We start from the raw sequence: 25,399 nt of genomic DNA, 5'->3' as shown, positions 1-25,399 counted from the left end.
AGCTGAGCACCCCAACCCGTCCAACATGGAGCTTCACCTCCAGCCATCAGCAGAGACCTTCTCAGCTCTGGGGGAGAGCAGACTGGGAGGTGGGCTGGTCCAGCAGGAATGACTGTTATGCAAACCAGGAACCGTCCCTGCAGCTTTCTGAATGATTCAGACTCCCGTCACACCTAGAGTGTTCACACGCATCATTTCTAAAGTCCAAACAGGCGGGTTCCCCAGGGCTTTGCTGTCCTCAACAGATCAGACCAACAGAGAAGGCTCATTTCCACCACAGCAACCAGGAACTTAAACTTAGGACTTCTTTCAGGGAAATAAGAGAACATCTCTGCTCTTGGTTCAACGTTCTCAGTCTGGGATCTAAGCAACCGTCACCCCGACTGGTTTTGTGTTTATGTATGATGAAGAGTTGGGCCGAGTGTTTCATCACATTTCTTTGGTTTTGTTGATAGTTTCAGCAGATTTCTGTTGTAGAAAATCTCTGGAGAAAGGTTGGATCTAGGTGTGGTCCACAGGTCCTGCAGTGAACACTGAGCCTCTAATATGGAACAAGTTCCTTAATGGGGCAAAAACTTGAGTCAACCGGACCCAAAGACAAAACTGCTGTCTGAGTTCCTGAACATTTTCTGCTAGACCCTGCCAAGGTTCCTGGTTCCTGATCAAAGTTCTTAGATCAAAATTAACCATCTACATCATCCATAGATATTCTTTTATTTTCTGTCAGAAAGGCTGGAGGTTCCTAGTTCCTCTAGTTCCCAGAACTTTTTATATCATGCAGTTTTTCAGTATTATGTAGAGATGTTCTTTTGTTTTCTGTCCGGCGGAGGAGGGCTCAGAGGACCTACTTATTTTAGGGTTCCTAGTTCCTCTAGCTCCTACTTTTAAAGAAAACGTTATCCATGATCTACAAATATTTATGCGATTTCTTTCATAAAAGTTGAGAACTGCTGGTTTAAAGGTTCCTAGTTCCTTTAGCTCCCAGTTCCTTTTAAAGAACACAGCTCCATGAATTAATCATGAATATTCGTGTGATTTTAAGTCAAAATGTTCAAGTGTTTGAGGATCCAACCTACTTCAGGGTTCCTAGTTCCTATTGAATGTTCCTAGGGTCATAGTGCAGCTTTTAAATATTATCCATGATGAATGTTGTACCGTCTGTGATGTTAATGGAAGTCATTCTCCTAAAGGTTCTGTCTTCATCCAGTGGTTCTTCTCGGTGTATACGAAACCACAATGAGAAGATGCACTACTATCTGTTGCAACATGCATAAATAAACCAGTCCAGTGTGCTGGAGTCTGTATGGCGGTTGTAGGTGACATCATATTATGCATGCACGCAGAGCTTGCTAAAGAAACACCCTGCCCTGGCATCAAAATACCTCTTTAAGCCTCTAAATTATCCAACTAAACAAGTTCAAACAAGAGGTGCAGCCTGCAGGATTCCAGCTGATGATCCAAGATGTCATCAACAGTCTAATCACGAATAAATCGTCTAATTCAGTCCATAAAATAAGCAGCAACACCCTGAGATTAACACGTGATCAACATGAACATGAAGGGTAGGTCAGGGTGCAGGAAAACCACTGATATGCTATCAGTAGCTCCACACACACACACACTCTGACCTAAATATCAGCCCTTTAATCAGTCCACCCATCCCCCACCAGCACCAACACTGGTGGGTTGGCAGCGTGCCGGATACTTTCATCCTCCTCCCAAATCAAATAAAGCCACCGTCACACCAGCACAGCTCCAAACAGCAGCACTCAGAGCCTCCACGGAAGATCTGATGAGCGTCCAGCAGGCTGGAACCTAGACGGGGTCTCATTCAGCCGTGCTGGAACACGCCTGAGGTTCTTCATGGAGGGAGCTGGAGGTCTGCAGGAGACCACACACTTGTGATGAAGGGAAAGTGAAACAAAATGGGTCCAATATTCCCAAACCTCAGTGAGAACTTGTTGGTTCTTCTGTCCTGACTGACAGAAGAACTGTGGGACAGTCTGGGTGTCTACCTGAAACAAGCTGGAACAATGAGTCCACAGGTAGCAGATTAACCTGCGGCTCTGAATTCCTCACAGCTTCATTAAGACGCCGTCTTCCACCCAACGGCTGACATCAACATGTCTGGTTATGTTGGGCTGAAATCCCTCAGGTTCTAGCAGAGTTGGAACACCCACACCGAAAATGCGCAACGCCAGAAACCAGTTAACACAGGATCCATTTCAACCAACCACAGGTTCCAGGTACCTGCTGATCCAGGAACCTTTATCACTCCACAGATTGATCAAATTGAGCCTAATTTTGGTGCAAAGACAAGGTAGCTTTACCTCCAGGAACCTAAACTAAATCATTACCTCGAGCCAGAGCTCTCAGTTCCCAATATGTTCTAAATGTTAAAGAAATGAAGCCAAACCTCCTAGAAATCAGGTAATTCATGCAAAGCAGCATTTAAAAAAGGCCTATTAAAAACCTTCTGCAGAGAAGAACAAATAAAAACTTCCCACTGTGGTTCTTGTTTCCCAGGATACCCAGAATCACACCAGTTATGGACCAAGATTAGTAGGTAGACCCACTCCTGAGAACGTTTCTACAGTTACAGTTCTTAGAGAACTCTAAACTATTGGGGAGTCTTGAGAAGATTTAGACCAAGTTTGACCAAAGGTTCCAGGTACCTTTTCCCTATGTGGACTTTTTAAAGAGCCTAAAAACTACTCATGGTACCTGGTTGCTAATGAGTTTTACTGTGTTTTCACCTAAAACAAGGACAATGAGGTCAATTTTAGCAACACTACAAGATAATTTAAACCTTAGGAACCTTTTTAAGGAAATAAATAAAGGCCCGTTTATGGTTGCCGTTACGTTCTGTAGTATCAGGTTAAGCAAATGGAGACACTGGTTGAAAATGAGCAGATTTGTTGATGCCTGGATGTTGTTCTCAAGGAGCCAAAGAACCTTACTGCACATATGGACCCAGACTAAGAGCCATTTTGATCAAAGGTCCCAGGTACCTCTACCTTTAGAGTCATTTTAGGAACTGAAGAACTACTCGGGTAAAATCTTAAAAACAGGCAAATTATTCAAACCCACAAGATACTTTTAAATCCCAGAGACTTTCTGCAAGGACCCAACTCTGGCTGTTGTTCTCAGTCACGTATCACAGGGTTTCGAGAAGATACGGCATCTCCCTGGTGTTTCCCATCTGGTTCGTTAGCTTTAGAAAAAAGTTAATTTGATAGAAGGTTACTGGTAAGGTTCCCAGTAAAGTTTCTGGTAAGGTACCAGTAATGGAAAGGTTCCCAGTAATGTTTCTAGTAAGGTTCCTGGTAAGGTCCCAGTAATGAAAAGGTTCCCAGTAATGTTTCTAGTAAGGTTCCCAGTAATGTTTCTACTAAGGTTCCTGGTGGGGTTCCCAGTAATGGAAAGGTTGCTAGAAATGTTCCTGGTAAGGTTCTTATTTAACAGCCACTGTAATCTGTGCCACCAATAAAAGCCCAGCTGAACCAGAACCAGTCCCCTCTTCTTCATTCAGTCTTTCTGAATCAGAGAGCAGATGTTTAGATCCAGATAAACCAATACAGTGTCCAGACTGCCAGCTGTCTGTCATCTTCCTGACTCACCCTCATGCTTTTATTTTTAACCTCAGATCTTTGTCAGCTGAGAGGACAGAAGTCATCACCAGGCTGTACTTCCAGTTTCCACTCTCTGCTGTTGTTCCTGGCCCTGGGGCTCTCTCAGTCAGGTCCCAGGTATGAACCTCTGCCAGGAGGCTGAATCTTTCTGGTTTAGTTAATCCCAGGATAACGAGTTGCTCAGTTTATTAGCTTATAACCTATATATAACCCATTTATTAATGCAGACATTTTCCAGCTCTGCTGGTGCCGCTGAACATCCATGATGTCTTCTAACGTTTACAGTTCAGACTTTGTTCTCTGGTAAAAGCCTCCAGTCCTGTTTTTCCTGGAGACCAGCATCTTCTTCAACCTTACCACCTGACAAAAGCAGGTCATGTTGGTGCCACTGAATGCGGCGTCGGCCATCATAGAGATAGTGGGAGGAAACTGAATGACAACCAGCGTTCCGCTTCCTCTGGAATCACACCTTCTGCTGTTCACTTCTGAAACACCACTAGGAAGCAAAGGTGGGCCGCTACAGAGCGTGTCCTGGGTTGGTGTCCTCCGATGGATTTGAGGCTTACGTCAGAGCTTTTACCAGCAGGGAGGAGGATGATGTGAGGACACCGAGGCTGATCAGGTACAAGTGGATTACAGGGATGGAGAACCCACTCAGAGTAGATGTTGTTCCATCAGTTTGGGGATATTTTGTAAAGAAAAAACCAAACTCTGTAGAGCTGCAGCTCTGCTTCTCTGCTGAAACACAGCAGCACTTTGCTTTAAACCAGAGAGCAATTAGGGTTGAGGAGGAGGAGGAGGAAGAACACACCCTGGCCTCCTACAGCAGCTCTGTGTCCTCAGGACGACCTCTGGCAACCAATTGGAAAAGCAGCCAGCTACTAAACTCTCAGAGGGGAGGTTCTACCGAGCTTTCAGCTGGCTAACTGACCTTCTCTGTCCTACCATCTGTAAACATGAGCAGCTAATCTCTGCTGGGATGAAGCTCAAACTGAGCTTCAGGTGGTTCTGCTCTCAAACAAACTATGAATATATGGAAAAGCACAGTGGAGGACCTGTGAGGCTGTGGGCCCTGGGAACAATGTTGTATAAATACCAGAACATTCTGAATAAAAACCTGTTGGCAGAAAACTGAATACGGGTCGACCCTGTTTCTCCCAGCAGGACAATGATCCAAATCAGCATAGAGCCTGAGAAGAGGAACAGTCAAAGCCCGCCTCCGTGAGACTACAGGAGAGAAATTATTTGAAAAAGGAGGTGAAAAGGTAAGAGGAAAATAAGATGGAGACAAAGGACGAGGATAAAAGCAAAGAGTCTGAAGCCGGATAATCAGGATTTAGATGAAAACTGAAATGAGAGACGATCAGAGCTGATTTCCTGCTTATTAAAGTTGCTGCAGAGCATCTGAGCGCGCTCAGTTATTGTCTCAGGAATCTAAGACAAGCTGATGATGGGAGGACATTACTTCCGCTCGGCTGTGGATGTAGGTCACACACATTCCCCCACTTCTGACACTGACACACACACACACACACACACACACACACACACACACACACACACACACACACACAGGTGTCTGAGGTTAGGAGCCTCCCAGGAATCCCAGAAATGTGGCGGACCTCCTCATGTGCCTCCCTAAGACCTGTTAGTCCACCTCTGAGAGCCCCCACCTGAAGAGAACTCACAGAAACCAGCAGAACAAGTCCAGATGAAGGCACTCTCAGACCTGACCGAGCAAGACTCCAACTGCCGTCTTATTTAACGTTTAGGAGAAGAAAGGAAGGAGCTACGGTGTTTGCTGATGTTTTTCAGTTATAATAATGCGAAACGTTGTCTCCATGCCACTCACCGTGCAACAAAATGATAAGAAACGGGTTTGAGCGGACTCCTCCATCACATCTTCATATACAAACATTTTGTTCTTTGAGTTATTATGGCAACTATAATTCTAAACCGCAGCATACATGAGAAATAACTGATTTTCTGAGATCCGGAAAAGCTGTAGAAACCCACAGGAAGCTGTGTGCTAAAAAGATTAATTAGTTAGATCAAAGTATCTGCAGGAGTGAGATGTTGTTTAAGCTGCAGGATCTAGAAGGAATCAGAGCTGCGTTTGCAGGTGAAGCCTGAATATGTGGAGCTCATGTTTTCCACTTTGGATGGAAACAGGATGTTTGTTCATGTCTGGCTGCTTCTATTTGGGAGTGAAACTGTTCTCTGTTGCTCGGTTCTTGGAGAACCTGCTGGATTTTCCTCCAGACAGCTTTTATTTCAAGGTGAGGTGACGTTAAAGCAAACACCAGCATGAACACTCATCCTAACTTATTTAATCCCTACAAACACAAACTGAAGACCTCATACTCAGATTCTGACATTAGGAGAGGACCAAGATGGTGCTGGAGCATCCAGATCAGCTGGGTTCCTGACTCTAGCAGCAGATACAGTGAGTTTACTAGAAATTTGGAAGAGCTAGAGCAGGTGTGTGGTGTGGTTACCGTCAGCACCGCCTCCGTTCATGCTCTCTGTGCTGGACTGTGACGCCGTCATCCTCCTGCTACGCCGCAGGGACCTCCCAAAGCTGGGGCTCCCGGCTGGACTGGATGTTCCATCCTTCCTGGAGAAGATCCCGCTGAAGATACGACCCAGGCGCCTTTCACTGGAGCGGCCCCCGCCCCCCCGCAGCAGAGACTCCCCTACGGCCCCCTCTCCCTCAGCCGCGAGCCGCAGAAGGTCGCTGTTGTCCAGGGTCCGGTTCTTGGTGCCTCTGGCCCTCTCCCGGCGGCTCAGCTCCGTCAGGGAGTCGGTCCTGTTGAGAACGGCCCCCACCTCCAGGGTGCGGCTCTTTTCCCTGTTAGGAAGTTGGGGTCTGGGGGTTGGGGGCTCAGCGGCGGGTGGTGCGATACAGCTAGAGCTGCTGTGGTGTCTGTCTCTGGAGAGGGCCCTCAGGCGCAGCAGCTCTCCGCTGATCTTGTTCCTAAAGCTGAAGCTGAAGCTGCGCTGCAAAAGGCTGGGTTTCAAAGGGGTGGAAGGGGTCCTATTAGGTCCTGAGTGGGGGCTCCTCTCTTCCATGCTCTTGGCCTTGAGCAGCCTCTTCACCTTGGCAGCAGCAGTTTCAGTTCTGCCAGGATCCTTCCCTCCAGAATCCTCCTTCTGCAACCTCCGGGACACCCTGAGCCGGCCCAGTTCTAGCTGACCTGTACTAAATGTCCTGAATCTCCTCATGAATCCATGAGATCCTCCGTCCTCTGACTCTTCCACCTCCTTCAGCTGCTCCAACAAACCTCCCCTCTGCTGCTCCATGGAGTCCTCCCTCCTCACTGCACCTAGATGGGGGTCCTCAGCCTCCCCCTTAGATTCATCCAGACTCTCCCTCTTCACCAGTGTGAGGGAGATCCTATAAACGGTTTTCCTCTGAGGAGTTCCCCTCTCCATCTGCTCCAGTAGGTACATCCCCACAGTGATCCAAACAGCCTGGTTCTCCTCTGCTCCGCAAACTGACCTCCTAATATTCCAGATGTTCCTCACAGGAAGCACATTCCCACTTTATCCCAGAGGAAAAGCTCCACAGCTCTGATCCGCTCTCTGCGCTTCCATCAGACACTGATCCAGCAGTTTGGTTTGTCAGAGAGCAGCTACCCAGATCTCCTGCTCCCATTGCGTGCGCTCATCCCCTCCCGCAGAGAGCCGGGGCAGCTGCACCTCCCCCCCGGCTTCACCTGAGACCAAAGCTCCACGGCACAAACTACTTTCAGCCCACTGACAGACACCGAAACAAGCTGAGGACGAGCTCCGGAGTCCTGCTGCAGTCTGAGCTGCTCTCTCTTACTCACCAACACCCACACAGAGCCTGGAGGTAGGAGGGACAGGAAAACCTGGAGCGGAGCAACCATGGGAGGAGTGGAACGGCTCCACAGGGTCACAGACACATCCCTAATATCACTGATCCCAGTAGATCCATCTGAAGAGATGTTTGGTTCGGGTTTTGCAGAATCTACGTCCTTAACCTGTTTTCCTTAAGGTTGAAAGATGTTTCATTTCATTAACATTAGACTTATTCTTTTATTATTTTAACTTCATAATTTCAATTGTAGCATAATTATTCAGTTACTTCTTTGCTCCTCTTTAAAGGTAAACGAGATATTTATGGAAAGTGTGATGGAGGGAAAAAATTAATATTAGATTTCAGTGTGAATGTGTTCGCTTCCTGATCCTTAACATCTTCTTTTACAGTAAATATTAAAGCCAATAAAAACAGAAATGCAGCTAATCGATCAAATAATATTAAAACCAAACTAACCGGATGAACTAAATGTTTCAACGATCTGAAATAAGATCACTAAGATCTGAGTCCAGCCTGGAGCTCCAGCCCAGGTTTTCCTGCCTTCGCTCCTGTTAATAAGCTGGGTGGAGCCTCCTCCTCCTCCTCCTCCTCCTCCTCTTCCTCCTGTCTGTCAGTCAAACCCTCAAAAGCTCCCTGCAGCCATGCAGGCTCAAACAGAAAATATCTGCAGCAGGAAGAGGAGCTTTCAAAGGAAAACCTTCAGCATCTGACAGGAGATTTCAGCTCAAACATGTGTCCTTCCATCAGGAGTAGGTCCAAATCATTCCTGATCCAGTTTCCTAATTTGGGCTGGTTTCTCAGATAGACAAAACACCAAAATATAAAGTTTACTCAAGTTAAGTCCAGAATATAGATGGAAAATACAGTAAAATGTGCAGCTCTTAGTGGCAGTTTAGCTCTGCTATAATTAACAGAGAACATTAAGGTTCTCTGTCCCAGTGAAACATTCAGGAGGTTTTTTTGGACCGAAACTCCTCTCGTGTCCACAGCTCCATCTCCACACGTCCAGCTTCTCCATCCAGTCTTAGATGTTTCTGTCTCCTTCCAGGCAGTTTTCAGTCCAATCAGCACCGAGTCCAGGGAGACCCGCCCAGCTTCCCATTCACTTCCATTAAACTCCAGCCACTAGGTGAAGGTTCTCTAACCTCAGACCTCCTGCAGAAAGCACTGCAGATACATGCAGAGGCACCTGTGAGGTCCGAAGAACGTTCTTTCTCCCTGTTGAGGGATTTTTGTACACGTTTTATATTTTTCACACAGCAGCCGTTTGTTTAGGGTTAAAATCTTTTAAAGAGTGGTGCTGTGGGCTCTCCAGAAAAGGCAGGAATCACCATAGTAACCATAGTAACCAGTGACTCTGGGTTTTATAACGTTCTTATTATTCAGAAACGTCTTCTTCCTTACATTAATTTGTCATCAAAACTCATTTGTAACATTTTGACTGCAGACAGGTTGAAGCAAGGTGATCAGAGACGAATAACGAGATGACCTTCGACCTGCTGGACACATTAAGACGTGTTTGAATCCTTTCATGTGTTGGCATCGTCAGAACCAGAACATGTTGGAGGTGTTAGGACATGGATGAGCTCATCATGGATTCAGCAGCAGCTCTGCAGCTTTAAAGCCGGCTCTTTGATGTTCCTCTAAATGAAAGTGAAGCTCTTCTTTCTTCCTTGGTCACCTCTGAGGAGAACGAGCGGGAGATTAAGTGTTCCTGCAGTGGATTAGCACTGGGATTAATCAAGATTGCAGGAGTTTGTAGGAGTACCACACTCCTGCTCCATTTTCCTGCTTCGTTTCTGAACCTTTGATAGACGAAGATCAAACAGCTTCACCCTGACGTTCCAACACGGACAGGCGTGTTGGGAAGGCGATTTACAGTCCAACGCAGCAACCAAACATCAAACGCACCTCCTGAGGCGTTCATCCCTTCTTCCATTTTCCATGCCATCCCCATTTTTTCATCCTTCCTTCGGTTCCTCCTCCCCAACACATCAGACCTTTTTCTTTTTGATTCTCCTCAATATTCCTTCCTGCCTGTCTTTTTCCTCATTCTCCCTCCTTTCCATCTTTCATCCATTCTTTCTTCCATTCCTCCTTTCCTTTGTTGACTTCCTTCCTTCCGTCCTTCCTTCAGTCTTTTTTCCTTGTTTGCTTCCTCCCCTTCATGTTTTCCAAACTTCATTCCTCTTGTCATTCTTCTATTCCTTGAATTCTTCCTCTCTTCCTCCTTTTTCTTGCATCCTCCCATCCCTTCCCTTCCTCCTCCCTCCTCTTTTCCACAGAGAATCCTGGATTTTCCGACCATCCCAGCAGAGAGAAGATGCTCATTGAACAGCATCGGCAGCAGGAAGTTATAGTCGGCGTCAACATGAATCCCTGGCTTTGTGTCACAGAGAGGAAAACATTACCCACCACCCAGACGTCTTCCTTTAGACTTTAATCAAAATCTGGAGGCAGGGTAAACAACGGGAACAAGGCTTCCTGAAAGTCCGCCTGTTTTTTTTTTTATTAGCCCCACTGATCGCACTGATTTTAAGGTCTGAAGCTTCCTTTCCTTTAAATAATGAGGTTGAGCTTCTTCTGCTCAGCTCTGCAGACTTTATCTGTAAGCAGAGACATTTACGAGCTCAAAGAAGGTCCAAAGGTTCCCAGGGTCAGTCTGCACCTGAATGGTTCCGATTTTTCTTGAATCAACGGGTCAAAACCTCTGCAGATTGTTGTGTGAGAGGAAATTCCTTATCCATCAATCAGCTTGTTTTATACATTTAACAGAAGCCTGAAGGTTTTAGCTTTTACAGGCTATAAATGGGTTCTCCATTAGGAATCAGGTTTATTTGATCTCATCTATGATAAAAAGCTCCTGCAGCTTCCATTGCAGACTCAGTGGGAATCAAAGGGAGCAGAACTGCAGCAAGTCAACAGGGATTTAATAAGTCCCCCAAAAAGTCCTTATCAGGACCTGCAGGCTCCACATCCTGAGAACCAGAATAACATCAGGAGGGGGAAAAATGGAGGCAGCTGTTTGAAATGCAGACCAACTATAACCAGAAGACAGAGCTAAACTGGGATTACTGGGAAATAACTGGACATTTAAGCTACTGAATTTAACATTAAAGGCCTGGAATTAGACTTTCTCACCAAACTTTAACTTACTGCCCTGATTTTGCATGTGTTAAATCACTAATGTGTCATCTGCATAAAGCGTGATTCACATCATCATTCCTACTGTCCAGCTCCTTGCCTGCCAGGTTCTGCAACAAAGCCCAGCTGCTTTAGACATGTTAGAGTATGCAACATCTGTCAATGTCATTATCACTGTGTGGCTGTATCACCATCTCAGCAGCGAGCCCCACTGTTTAGGGGAAGCTAATTTGAAGTGCAGATATAAACAGTAGCTCCATGTCTGGAGCTCAAACAATGAGTTAAAATAACTCGACAACAGAATGTGCTTCTGGCTCGGTGCTCTGGTAAACTCATCCAACCGTGTACCATTTATTGTTCTGAAAGAAGACGGGCATTTCAAACAGCACCTTCAAACAACACTTTATATAGATAACTACAGCTAAATGCAAAATCCCACTAAGATCTCCAGTAGGAGCAGTCTGACCTCTACAAGAAGCTCTTTAACAAACCACACATAACTAGCTGCTGGATTTATCAGTTAAATCATCAAACAATTCAACATCATTAGAAAACAACCAACTCCTGCTTAACACCAGTTTAACTGAACTTTATTTTCATAATACAGGCAGGATTTATGCTAAAGAATCTACTGCTTCAGGAAAACACAAAGCTTCATCAAGTGGCTATAGAAGTCCATGAAAGCGTTGGGTCTCATTAGAGGTTCCCCTAAGCTCTAAGCTTGAGTCTCCTGCTTTCAGGACTGCTAGGTTCCTGTTTGTAAGTGCGGCTGGGTGAATGTGGCTCTAGTGTAAAGCCCTTAGAGTGGTCAGTCTGAACTTATAAAGCTTTATAAATGCAGTCCATTTACATCCAGGCTTTTGTTCCATAACGGGGGAACATGTTGCCAAATGCCTTAACAGCAGGGCAGACCCTTAAATCTTAAAGAAAATCCACTTTGCACATAAAGCGTTACATCCTTTCTGCTTCTTCAGCTGATTTATTTCTAATGTGTCATTTAAACAGATAACACTTTTACTGTAATGTAATTTAGTTAAAACCTAAGAATTTGATTGAAAAGCACCTAAATGAAAGGTTTTATATGCTTTTAAGACCAATACCGGATTCTGGATGAATGGTGACACAAATACAAAGATTAAAGTAAAAATCAGTATCTAAAATAAAAGTTCAGGTGAAAGTATACTGTTGTATAGGTGTACCTGACCCAGGGTCAATAAAGATCTAAGAAACTCCTAGACCTTTAAAGTCCTACAAATCAGCAGAAATGGAGGAGGAGTTTATGTGGAGTCTGACCACCCAGATATCCATCTACCGTGTCAGAGCTCCATCTCCTCATCCTATGAAATATGTATGCAGCCCAACAGAGGCTACTGGAGCATGCCTGACACTCTCAGAGACACTGTGTGGAGATAAAAGCTTTTCAAACCCAGACTGGCTTATTTCAGGCCAAGTGAAGGAAAGATCGGCATTCAGGGCACAGACCGATGATGCATCACCGTAACGAGGCGTCGGCAGGGCAGGATTTTATCCTGGTTTTGTGCTAAAACTAAAACCTGGATTTATTAATAGAAAAAGTAAATCTGCAGGTGAAAACCAAACCAGGAGCTTCATGTTCAACAAACCAGCAGCAGTAGCATCTTCCTCCTGCAGGAGCATCAGAAGGTGCAGCTTCCTCCCACGCTCTTCCTCACCCTCCCAGAAACAGGAAAATGGGTCAACCAGCTCAGGGAGGGGGAGGAGGGCAGGGGGCCCCCTGCTGGCAGCATCATCAGTATGCACACTCAGTTGTCAGCAGAAAAATGTAACAAAAATGTAAAGTAGGAGAACCCAAACGAAGCAGCACAGGGCTGCTTTCTACATCTGAAACATGTAAATAAATGTTAGCGGTTCTTACCTGCGGTGGGCAGCAGGCGGCAGGTTCAGAAATGGCAGCAGCACATGAGGAGAGAAGAAGAAGAGGAATCAGTCAGGGGAGCAATACAGCAGGAGGGAAGAGGAGCTTTGGGTTTTAAAACATCAATCAGGGGTGATTTCAGCAACAGAACAACCAGAGGAGGAGGAGAGCAGCCATTTTCAGACACGTTCTGCATCTGTTCTGTTGAATCATCCTAAACAGAACCAGAGCTCGGGGTTTTGGGATCAGTATTAGCTTTATGTAAACCTGAACAGGAAGAAAGGAGGGATGTGGAGGTGAGGAGGGGAGCAAACCTGGCCTGCCCCACCCTGACATCCAGATGCCGGTCTGTTGCCATGGAGACCACAGGGAGGGGAGGGGGCTGCTCGCTGAGCACGTGCAGACCTAAAAACTACATCTGTAGTGTTTTCTTTTTTCTTTGACTTCACTTTGCTGCAGATTTTTCTAAACTTGGTTTGCTTTGATGTTTCTGCTTTGATTTGTGGGCCTTCAGGGACACCGTACAAACAACATCCAGCTCAAAACTGAAGCGAAAAGAGCTTTAAATGAAACAAAGACAGTAAGCCGAGCGGCTGGGAGCTCTTTAAACTGATTTCAAAGCACATTTCTGCCAACATGCAGGCAAACAAAGAGGGAAAACACAGAAACAGTTTGGTTTTCTCCCAGCAGCTGCAGCGCAGATGGAGCTCAGTTCATTACACATTCATGAATTTACAAATCTCAGGTCAGAAAAAAGGAATCAGGAATCCTCTGTGTGTACGCACAGAGCAGAGAGGAGGGAGCTGACGTCTGGGATCCCAGGGGAGTACCGGCTCCATGTTGGGATTTAATCCTGGGATACAATAGATGCAGATCCAGCAGAAACACAGCGACTGAACAAGGACTTGAACCAGCAACTCCCATCTTTAGTTAGCAGGATATCAATCATTTATTTCAGAATAGATTCCAAAAATAGAACAAAATGACGTCGTTAGAATAAAAAAATATTCACTTTATTCGATACAACAGAAACCTCTCAGGTTTGTTTCCACAATAACTTTATAATTAGAAAGTATGGAAGCCTGTTTATGACAAATAAATAAACAAACCATCTGTACAACCGTTTGTCGTTTTATAATTTATAGTTAAACTGCTGCATGTTGAGTTGTTTTTATTGATCTAAAGCAGGAGGAGAAAATCTACTATTCTTAATGTAATTTATGGTTTTATTTAGTGATGTAATCATTTCTAATATATGCTAGAAATATTTCTGCCTGTTTATTTATTAAACTGTGTCTCTGTGGTGCCACGTAGTGCAGAAGCTGGAGTATAATAGCAAGTGTGACTCAGAAGGTTAAAACTGGCTTCCTGTACATTAAGTCATGTAGACATTCCAGACTTTTCCAGGAGTTTCCAGTCCCTTTTCTTCTGTTTTAAAGATACAGTAGATATGTCTACCACAGATGGTTTCTAGGTTCACTGAACCTATCTGAACTGATCTTTACTGCATCTCATGACCCCACAAACAACTTCAGTTTAACATTTGCCCTCTGACCTTTTAACAGCCTTCCATACCTCCTAATCAGCCACTAGAAGGTTTAGTTTCGACAGAAAACCAGCAGAGAACTGGATTTAATCTCCATCGACAACCAGTCAATGTAAACATTTTTATCATGAAGATGAGTTTAATGTCTGACTGATACAATGTAAGCTTTAACTATTTTTATTCAGGCCCAGCTGAACCAGTGGATGAGGTTCTGGGCCCACTCTGAACGTTCCCAGCATTCCCTCAGCAGCTCTCTGCTGCCCCCTGCTGCTCACTATGGAGCAGTACACTGAATATCTCAGCTAAGACCTTTGTGTCCTGTTTGTTGTTCTTGCTGCTGTGTTGGTCACCACGGTTACGGGCCTGCCTATAGAGCACGTTGCCATGGTAACGAGCATCACTTCCTCAAACAAAGACTGACCAGTTTTATTTTTAACTCATTTCATGTAGAGTTTTTAGGTTGTGGGGCTTATTCTGACCCGCTGAGTGTGACAGCTCGGCACCGAGACGTTCAAGCACCAGCAGAAAACAGGAAATCTGACATTTCTGTCCTAATCTGTCTAAAAATATTTAGATTATATTCTTTTTGCAAACAGAGCTGCGGTTAAAGTATAATTCAGACAAGCTCTGCATGCAAACACAAAGACAGCTTTCTGACATTCAGCCCTTCTTTAATGCGGAGCACAAAATCAACCTGTCAGAACGGATCCGACCCGCTTTCACATGCAGATCTGCAGCCCAGTCAGAGGTTACATCGGTCCAGCTCATCTGGGCGCGCTGTGAGCTCATTCAACACAAAGAAGCAGCTGTGAAATTTCTCCATCATCTGGTTTGTTCTCAGGCTGGGAACGTCTCGAAAGTGAAAACACGGGCCGACAGCCGTGAAGGGGAAGAAAAGCCCAATGTTTCCAGAGATGACAGAGCCTGAAATGTGATGTGAGAGGAGCAGGGCCCACTGCTCATCCAGAACCAGAACAGTCTGCTGGGTTCGCTAACTGAAAAGTCAACCTGAGCGACTCCAACACCAACAGCTGCAGGATGCTGGGAATAAAACGGCGTGATTACCAGATTATCACTGGTGTCAGAGCGTTTCTATACAAGCAGCAGTTCTGGCTGTTTACTGGTGTGTGTTACACAATGCCAAGATGGAAAGACATCAGCAAGGGCCCCAAACTAGCAACTGTTGCTGCCCATCAATCGGGGAAGAGTCAACAAGAGATCATTTCCAATAAGAAACACTGTAAAGCCCAGTGGTGGAGGGGTGATGATGTGGGCACAGGATCTGGGTCTGGGTCAGCCACTGAATCCACACTAATAAGTACAGCAACGTACTCTAGACTCTAGTGGCCCAATAATAAACAGTGTGTGTCTTTATGGTGGAGGACTGGAGCCCACAGGGTCAAAAACTGAAAATTAACAACAAGTCATTAATTTCTACTTAAATACATGAAGGAAAAGCATTTTAAGAGCAAAATTGTCCAAAACAGAAACAATCTGTTACATAATTAATGTCTGATGTTGCCTCCAGGGGGAGCTGTTGCTCACAAAGTTTCTGGGTCAAATTCTAAAACAAAATCCCATAAATGTAGGTTACTGCCTACATTTCCCATCATTCCTTTATTCCCTCCCACGCTGTCTTACTGTTTCTGGACACCAGACAGACCCTAACAGGTCCACAGCCGGACCAGGAGGAATTAGTCTGCAAACATCAGTTCTAAGGAGGAACCAGGAGGAACCCGGAGGAGGTGTTTATGTGTTTTTATGCTCACTCGTTCCTGCAGAGGCTGACTCAGACGTGACAGAGAAGAGAACAGAACTGAGCCGCAGGATGAAATGCAAATCCAGAGAGAGAACCCAACACCAGCACAGAGACATCAAAGAGCTGCAGATACCGATCACCAAATGCAGACGGACCACAACAACAACAACAACAGCAGCAGCAGCAGCTTCGTGCTGTGGAGGTCAACTTCTCACCTATAGGACCTACAGCAGCAAGGAGCAAACAGAGGAAACATCTACTTCCTGATTATAACTGTGGTTGAATTGGTTTAATTGTGAAGAAGTTATTTAGTCAGTAACAGACTGGACTCTCTCCTCTAAAACAATGAAAGTAAAGAACCGAGCCGTGAAACGCAGGAACTGGCAGGAGAAGGTAACACAGATGAAACGCTCCCTAGAGTCTGTTATAATCTGATATAAAATATTATTATTTATTCATCATGAGAAACATTGTGAGCTCATCCACAGTCTGAGCCGACAGGAAACAACATCCAGCCTGTTAAACTTCAGTCTGAAGACCATCAGAACTAACCTGCGACCCCAACACCTTCCTTTTCATCCCTGGTCCGATTTAATGGCCTTATTAACACCTTCTTTAACTGCTGTTTTCCAAAGCTACAAGGCTAATTAGCTCTTCATCCTTAGCCAATGGGAGCATGGTGGGAAATGTAGGAAATTGGTACGCTTTACTATGAATGTGGACGAGAGGTACACACGTGGTTTTTGGTTTTTCTGGAAGGAAACGGTCACAAGCAGCTGAATCTGCCTTGCAAGTTATGCTACAGTAAGCAAGCAGAGACCGTTGCAGCCAGCTGATCAGCAGTCTACAGCAAAGAGTTGGGGAAGCCAGAGAAAGCTCCATTCATCCCTCTCACAGAGGTAACATCCCCATCCTCAGCAACCCTCTCCAGCTCATTCTGGATGGTCCTAAGGTCTTCCCAGGATCTCCTCCCAGTGGGGAAATATAAACTGATCAGCTGAATTTGGAGCTGAGGAGCAGCAGCTCTACCCCTCCTTGATGATGGAGGTCACATGCTGCTGACCATAGATGATGATAGATGGACCTTCACCTTTCCAACTGGAGTTTGTGGACCCAGTGTCTGGTTTGGTCATGCTTGTACTGGACAATGTCTAAAAGCGACCGTAGCGCCCCATATTCCCACAGAACCATCCTGAGAATCCACCAAGGAGAACATGGTTGTAAACCTTCTCCAAATCCCCAGAACCCCTGTAGGCCCATTAATTCAGGTCCCATGATGCCCTCAGGGTGAAGATCTTATGCACAGCTAAGAGACTTTTCATGTTTAAAATGATAGTTTCCAACTAATATGAGAACTCATTCCTGATTACATCAGGTCAAAGGAGACCATCAGTTTGATTAGTCCCGTTTCTCCATGGTTATCTCCACCAGACCTCAGGAGTTTTCTCCCATCCTCCTGTTGTGACTTGTTTCAGAACCAAGAAGGTCACACTGAGAATAAAGGCGAGCTCTGGTGTTTTCAGCTGTCTGAACCCCTCGACACAGAGAGAACATGAGCTCTGTGTTCTACAGGAATGTTTTGGCCTTCCCACACATCTCCACAAAGGACCATTTCTCTCCCAGTATTCTTCACCAACTAGGGCGCGGCTTCCAGAAGACCAGACGTGACTGTGCTTGTAAATCGTGTTGTTGGATCGAACAGGAAATGACTGAGGTTTTCCTTTCTGAAAAATGATGGAGATGAATGATGCATCTGCTGGAGGCAAGAACGTTCTGACGCAGTGGAAGCTCCCGCTGAAAACGCATGAAGAAGCCACTGACTGATCACCCTGGAGACGGATCAAAGCAAGGAAACCAGGACATCACCGATCCACAGAGACACGGAGGAGGAGAAACAGGAAGGAAAGTTACACTCTTCAAACCAAAACTGTTCATCCATCCATCATTAATATAGCCATCCTACGGTGATGCCAGGGGCCCCTCTGGTCCTGCAGGGGCCCCTCTGGTCCTGCAGATTAATCATCTTTAGTTAACATCCAGCGGTTTAAAATCAGAGCAGCAGATCTGTGATGCTGCAGACCTTCACCCAGCTCATGTTCCACACCACACCCTGGTGGTAATCCTCAGATTATCTGACACACATCATGAATACTGCAGAGGTATCAGTGTCCCGATGTGATCCATATTGATCCCTGAGATTCTATCCCAGTCCGGAGCTGCCGACACACAGAACCAGAGATCCTGGAGCCAGATGGTGACCTCGCCCAAAGTCGGGGCTCTGAAGATGCTAAGGGGGAGGATTGATTATCTGTTCTGAGCACAAATGGGGGTGTGCTGCCTGTTGACCCTGTAAAATCACTTTCAGCAGCAAGTTTATGACCCCATCCAGAGTTTATGGCTTCTGAAGGACGTCCCGACTGTCCCAGGAGGCGACACCACAGCTTTATTCTGCTGAATCAATCCCGCTAATGAAAATCTTGTGGAGGATCAGGTCTTCAGTGACTGAACCAACTACATAAATCTCTCAGTTTTTATCTATCATCAATTTATAGTCCTGTTTTAGTACAGCAACCAGTTATTTAACCAGAACCTCACGCTTTCTGCTGGGTTTATTGAGGGATGGATGATGTTTGCTGTGCTTCTGACGATGGATCAGCATCATTTTAATCCCAGGAAGAAATTAAAGGTTTAAACTAAGCCTAAAACAAGCAGAGCTGCACTCCGTCTGTTTATATAGAAGCACCAGATCTCTTCCAGGGCTATTTCAGCAGATACACTGACTGAATCATTGACTAACACAGTGCAGGTTCTGATTCACTAAGTCCTCCACATTGAAGGCCAAAACAACCAGACCGAGGACAGATCATCTAAAAATATATCTGCTGCTTATTTCTGAGCAAACTCAATGAATGTAGCATCTTTATGCCTGAACACACCCCACATTTATCCCCGCTTCCTGTTCAACTAGAAACCTACTAGAAGTAAGAACAAGTTGTAACAAGCATGCATGGACTGTAAAGGCTCTAAATGTAAAGATTTACCATAAAGACAGACAGGAAGACTGATACAAAACATCCAGGAGGCGGGTACCACCAAAAACTACCAAAAGTCCACTAGACAGGTACCAAAGGTTCACAAAGCAGGTATTAAAGAATCACAAGAAGGATATGAAACATCTACTAAGCACCAAACGTTCTAAAGTACCAAACGTTCACTAGGAGAATTGATGCATGCTTGGTTGGACGAGTCCCCTTGGTACCGGCTCTGTTTCTACCAGAACAGTTGGGTCCAAACTGTAAACCAAACTGCTGAAGTATGAAATATCAATGTATGAAAGGACCTGCAGCTACCTAAAACCCTCATGAGAAGACAGTAAAGGCTGTCCTAACTGATTCTTGAGTTTCAAACTGTGTGTAGATTTTAAGGAAGCCACTGATTATTAAATAACTAATTGTTCTAAAATTTTTCAGGGGTGCAGCTAACTGGTTGGTCGTGTTTTCTCCAACAGCACCAATTTATAAAGGTGCTGCTAAAAACACAACCATGACTGGGAGCTAAAGCATCCGACAGGAACGGACCTCCAAGGATTAACCATGGACGGATCTCCTGAACGGCTCTTCTTTATTAAACAAAATCTGTTTTTTTCTGAGATGAAAGGATAGAATAACTTCCATAAGCTGGTTATATTCTGTCTCCTGAGATTTTTAGGTTAAAAGTTGCCTTATTGTCCCTGTAGATGCAGATATTTGGACACATTTCAACGTCACCTCTTCACATTAAAGGAAGCAGCACCAAAACAATGGCTGCGCTCCGTCCAGGTACAAAAATAGGCTTCCTGCTTCTTCTTCATGCCCCACTAACACAATAAGGCTCATTAGATTGGGTTACAATGGAGGAAGATGTGGGGGACACCTCCATCCATCTCCTCAACGCCCAGGAGAGGTTGATGTCACTTCCTGCCCCATCGAGCGAGGAGCAGCAGATGCTCTGTGGACCCTCCAGGCCTCGCCTCGCTCTCAGATGAATCATTTATTGCCTAATTAATGGGATTCCTCCACCAGCTCCAGATAGCCTCGTTAAAGCCGTGCAGTTTTACTTCCCTGAAGAGAACAGAGTGAGACTGGGGGTGGAGATCCTCCTCATTAATTACCTCAGTTTGTTGAACATCAACATGTTTCTGCAACAAATGCCTGTTTCTAACCAGTGTGTGTGCAGCATCAGTGCTACCAAACGTCTGCATGATACAGTAACCCTGGTGTTGAAGTCCGGAGTTCAGCTGAGCTCGGAACATCCACCCACATTGGTTTCCTGTGCAGAAGTGAGCGTACAGACGGACCGGATCTGTCTGTCCTGTTAGGGAACAGAAACACAGTCTGACCACGTTTACTATCAGTTTCCATTTATCTTCATTTCTCAGATCCAATCAATGAGACCATGATGGCATTTCTGTGGTCCAAACACAAACATCCTGAACCTACATCAGAGAGCTGTTCATTTCTGGGTCAGAACCTGCTGAATGTTCTCCTCCATGTCACCTGCCTGAAGCTTGGAGGGAGATGTTCCTGCAGAACGTTCAGGCTCAGTCAGATGGATTTTCTGCATGTTTCGATGCTTTAATGTTTGTTTCCATTAACAGCTTTAACAGTTAGTAGTTATACTCTAATCCTGAGTCCAGTTTCCATGGTTACCAGCTGAAGCTTTTCCAACTGGAACTGCTGCTCTAACTGCTGAGTCCGTCTCATGTGTGACCTTTTAATGTGTGACGTCAGGCGTACTGTCCTGCTTGATAGACTGGACCGTATCTCCATGGCAACTCATTTTAACAGGCTGAGCTGCATCTGCTGTGTCCAACACAGCTGTAGTGGATGGAAGCAGCAGAAAGTCTCCATGTTTCCGAGCTGGCTCCACCATCTCCAGCTTAGATTTACGGGCAGTGTGTTAACAGGAGGGAAGCTGTGTGTCTGTGGTTTGTCATCTAATGGAGAACTAAGCACTTCCTTCTCTGAGTGACAGAAAGCCAGTCAGAACCAGAACTTAAACTGTGCAGCAGCGGTTCTGTCTGGATGCTTCCTACAGCGTTCATCAGTCAGTGTGGACTGGCTTCACTGAGCAGATCAGAGACACCGTCATTTAGCACCTGCTGCTCTCCGTGCCCCACAGCCAAGTTAATTATATCAGATGGATTCTCTAACTGACGTACAGGGGTTGGACAATGAAACTGAAACACCTGGTTTTAGACCACAATAATTTATTAGTATGGTGTAGGGCCTCCTTTTGCGGCCAATACAGCGTCAATTCTTGGGAATGACATCTACAAGTCCTGCACAGTGGTCAGAGGGATTTTAAGCCATTCTTCTTGCAGGATAGTGGCCAGGTCACTACGTGATACTGGTGGAGGAAAAGTATCCTGACTCGCTCCTCTAAAACACCCCAAACTGGCTCAATAATATTTAGATCTGGTGACTGTGCAGGCCATGGGAGATGTTCAACTTCACTTTCATGTTCATCAAACCAATCTTTCACCAGTCTTGCTGTGTGTATTGGTGCATTGTCATCCTGATACACGGCACCACCTTCAGGATACAATGTTTGAACCATTGGATGCACATGGTCCTCAAGAATGGTTCGGTAGTCCTTGGCAGTGACGCGCCCATCTAGCACAAGCATTGGGCAAAAGGAAAGACCATGATATGGCAGCCCAAACCATCACTGATCCACCCCCATGCTTCACTCTGGGCATGCAACAGTCTGGGTGGTACGCTTCTTTGGGGCTTCTCCACACCGTAACTCTCCCGGATGTGGGGAAAACAGTAAAGGTGGACTCATCAGAGAACAATACATGTTTCACATTGTCCACAGCCCAAGATTTGCGCTCCTTGCACCATTGAAACCAACGTTTGGCATTGGCATGAGTGACCAAAGGTTTGGCTATAGCAGCCCGGCCGTGTATATTGACCCTGTGGAGCTCCTGACGGACAGTTCTGGTGGAAACAGGAGAGTTGAGGTAGTTGGGCAGCCGTGGTTTTATGTTTTCGGATACAATCCGGGTTAGCACCCGAACATCCCTTTCAGACAGCTTCCTCTTGCGTCCACAGTTAATCCTGTTGGATGTGGTTTGTCCTTCTTGGTGGTATGCCTGGATACCGTGGCTCTTGATACATCAAGACTTGCTGTCTTGGTCACAGATGCGCCAGCAAGATGTGCACCAACAATTTGTCCTCTTTTGAACTCTGGTATGTCACCCATAATGTTGTGTGCATTTCAATATTTTGAGCAAAACTGTGCTCTTACCCTGCTAATTGAACCTTCACACTCTGCTCTTACTGGTGCAATGTGCAATCAATGAAGACTGGCTACCAGGCTGGTCCAGTTTAGCCATGAAACCTCCTACACTAAAATCACAGGTGTTTCAGTTTCATTGTCCAACCCCTGTAATCACAACAGAAGATACTGGAGGTACCGGTTCTATGAAATGCAGGTCTATAAATTGTCCTTTTATGGAACAAACAGAAGGATCTTGTTATTTCTGCCTCTGCATTGTTCTGCTCTCTGCATCACTTGCAGCAGAGTTCCTCTCTGATGCACACACGCCAGTAGACGCGCACACAAACACACACACACACAGTGCTGGAAAAGATGTCAAACCACCTGTAGAACCAGCTAAGTTCTTTAACGCCTCCAGGGTTGTGAGGGTAGCAGCCATAACTCTCCTCCTCCGTAACCACCTTAGTGAGTGTTGCAGGAGGAATTCCAGCTGCTTCCCATCATTCCGTCTACGAAGTGAAGTGGACTTTCATCAGGTGCTGAGCTACCCGTCCGTCTGGTCAGACCGGCTCGGTTCTAACAAGATCGATTTATGCTTTACAATCTTTCCCATGCCTTTCTGCAGTTTGTTCATGGAACGACTCAGCAGTGACTCATTGTGACCTGTGACCTCTGTGTATGGAGAAGCAGGAGGCGGAAGGACCACAGAGCGGACCGACTGGAGCTGAATGCAGCAGCCGAGCCTGCAGCTCTGCATTATAGACACAAAATAACCCAGTAAATACCCGCTGCCGCGGTTCTGCAGATGAATGAGAAAACAGGACACAAACACTCAACATTTCACAGGTCCAATCTACTGCTGTAGCTTCCGGGCCTGAAAAACTGGACCAGCAAGTTCTTAGGCCCAAACCAAACAACTAGAGAGTCCTGGGAGCTACAGAACAGATCATTTCAGCCAAGGTGGACTCTGTTTCCGGCTGCAGGTTCCATCATTTACCTCCAGTACTTGTTCATCTCAGGTGTTCATATCATAAGTAAGCTCCCATCACCCAGATCCAGAACCAGAATCAGCAGAACCTGAAAGGACATCAGTTCCTGTTTACTGGAGACAGGAGTCCACTCGGGATATCGTTTGCAAACATCTGCAGTGATTTCTGGAGGAACCTACTGATGTTTTATTTTCTTTCTGAGAGAAGATCGGACCCAGATCCAAAACACCGTTACTAATCATTATTCTATTAATGCACTGAATTCTAAGAGCTCATGAAGGGAGGGTTCTGAATATTTCATGGCCCGTGGGTCTGGGTCATCACTCTCTAAGCTGAACATGGTGAAATCTAGAAATAAATCATGCAACCTAAACTGCCATCGTATAAAACCGAGTCGGGTAAAGTCCAATGTCTTGTGAGCCGTTTGGACTTGGTGTTAGTGCTGTACTGCGTGGCTGGGTTCTGCAGCCCCAAACGGGCCTGGGTTGTCTCCCATTTTCTAGACATTAAATGCTGAAAACATCTGCAGTAAACCTGGAGTGATCCAGTGGAAATTCTGAGAAAAGCACCAATCAACATGTTTTCTTTACTGTCTGTCGGTTCTGATTTGGGCCGGTTTCGGATCAAGCTGATGTGTTTCTACCGTCTTGTTTCTATGGAGACGAGGACAGCAGGCAGGTTTAAATAACCTGAAGTGAGATTAAATAACATTTTCATGAAATAATGAGTCATCTGCAGCTGTTTCCCTTACAGGTTCATCTAGTTTCCAACGGCAACAGCTACCATCTCAGGCCTCAATTACCTTTTATTCTTCAACATGGTTCTGACATTTCCTCCTGCCTCCAGTAGATCGATCAGTCCATCAATCAGGTGGTTCTGTCTGAGCTAACGACCAGCAGGACGTCATCCTGGAGACACATGCTTCTTCTTCTTCTCTTTCCAGGGTCCAAACTTCCCTCCACCCAGATGCTTTTCAGGATAAAACATCTGGAAGTAGAGCTCCAACATGAGCATGGTAGATGTTTCTCCTCATGTAGACTCGCTGTTTTTCCTGCTCAGAGTCTCGGGATTAATCCGTGTTTCCCTGCAGATTAAAAGAAGCAGGAGGATTCCTGATCCCCAGCTAATCCCAGACATCCCAGTTAACCTCATCTCACTGGTGGAGAAAGGAACACATTGACCTCTGACTGGTCTGATCTGACTGGTTATACTGGGAGGGCATCCCTCCATCTGCAGTCGTGCTGATGAGCTTCCAGTTGGGCTGAAGCTTCAGCTGAAGCCTGAACCTTAACCGTGTGTGTGCCAGCTGTGTGTGTTGTTTACATAACAGTCCAGATGTTTCTGCTGGGCTCAGCAGAGGATGAAGGCACGGGTCGCCTCAGATTGGACCGTTTCCATGGGCGCCAACAGGTGCAGCGATAATCCCCATCAGTCTAAAGTGCTGGCCGTCCGCCTCCACTGAGCGCGCTCAGTGCTCCCCAGCCTGATGGTGACTCATGCTTTACCTCACATCTTCCTGACAGAGGGGTGCTGCTGATGAGAGGTGATCTGGAGGAGAGATGCTCAGGGACAGCAGCGCTGCAGTTATATAACAGCAGAAAGCAGCTTTAGAGGCAGCTCTCATTACTGTGATTACTAGAGAGGCCTCAGCTGAAGCTATACAACATCTCTGCTTCAGGCCGAGCGGAGGCCGCATACAGCCGTCAACACTAAACCAGGAGAAAAAGGGAAAAATAAAGATAAACTCTACAAAAAGGACCAAAAAATCTACTTAGCATCGTAGCTCTCAAAGATCAGGGCAGCTCTGGAGCCCTGGGGTCCCTGGTTGCTATGGTGATTCCCTCCTCTTCTGGAGAGCAGAGCCCAAGAACTAAAGCCTCAATCAAACTATAAAACTATAACTCGCATCAAACTAAATCTACTCCACGGCTGTCAGAACCTTCAGGTCCAGTTTCCCCAGAACCATTCAGAGGTGAAACCTACTGGGAGTGAATGAGAGTGTGGCCGTGTCTCTCTGCACTCTGGGCTCTGATTGGTCAGAGAAGTCCTACAGCAGTGGGAGACACACTGGCTGGACGGACACAGAAATGAAGAACCTGTGGAGGACGTGTGGAGATGAAGGTTCTGAATATATGACCGGGTCAGAACCATCCTCATTGTCACTGAGCTGAACACTCTGTGGGAAAAATGCATCAGAACCCAAACCAGGGTTGTAGGAAAACTGTAGAATGTGTTTATATTAGCAGTGATTTTTATCATTAAACCCAATTAATTCTATTTTATCACAGAGGAGAAATAAAGTCCAACAGGTTCTGCCAGCCAGGGTT

The 25,399-nt window shown here is 45.7% G+C and overlaps 2 protein-coding genes and 1 pseudogene across 12 annotated transcripts in view; all 3 read right to left on the bottom strand.

The window, feature by feature from the left end:
• LOC124861450 overlaps window positions 1-25,399 on the bottom strand; it is a 700,723-nt pseudogene that overhangs the window by 124,657 nt on the left and 550,667 nt on the right.
• LOC124861512 (protein NLRC3-like) overlaps window positions 1-25,399 on the bottom strand; it is a 737,509-nt gene that overhangs the window by 279,715 nt on the left and 432,395 nt on the right. The window lies entirely within an intron of this gene.
• agap1 (ArfGAP with GTPase domain, ankyrin repeat and PH domain 1) overlaps window positions 1-25,399 on the bottom strand; it is a 104,116-nt gene that overhangs the window by 75,082 nt on the left and 3,635 nt on the right. For 3 of the 11 annotated variants that reach the window (XM_047355145.1, XM_047355150.1, XM_047355151.1), the window contains exon 1: window positions 6,131-7,446. The exons of 4 other annotated variants lie outside the window; for them this stretch is intronic. In XM_047355145.1, coding sequence (XP_047211101.1) covers window positions 6,131-7,085 — 955 coding nt within the window. In that variant the 5' untranslated portion in view covers window positions 7,086-7,446. Of the gene's footprint in view, window positions 1-6,130; window positions 7,447-25,399 lie in introns of those variants that run through there. 4 more of the 11 variants (XM_047355146.1, XM_047355147.1, XM_047355152.1 and 1 more) reach the window with 2 other exon arrangements.

This window comes from Girardinichthys multiradiatus, chromosome 24, assembly GCF_021462225.1.
Source record: "Girardinichthys multiradiatus isolate DD_20200921_A chromosome 24, DD_fGirMul_XY1, whole genome shotgun sequence".
NCBI lineage: Eukaryota > Metazoa > Chordata > Actinopteri > Cyprinodontiformes > Goodeidae > Girardinichthys > Girardinichthys multiradiatus.
The sequence above is the reverse complement of the archived record's forward strand: the minus strand, read 5'-3'. Positions and strand labels throughout refer to the sequence as shown.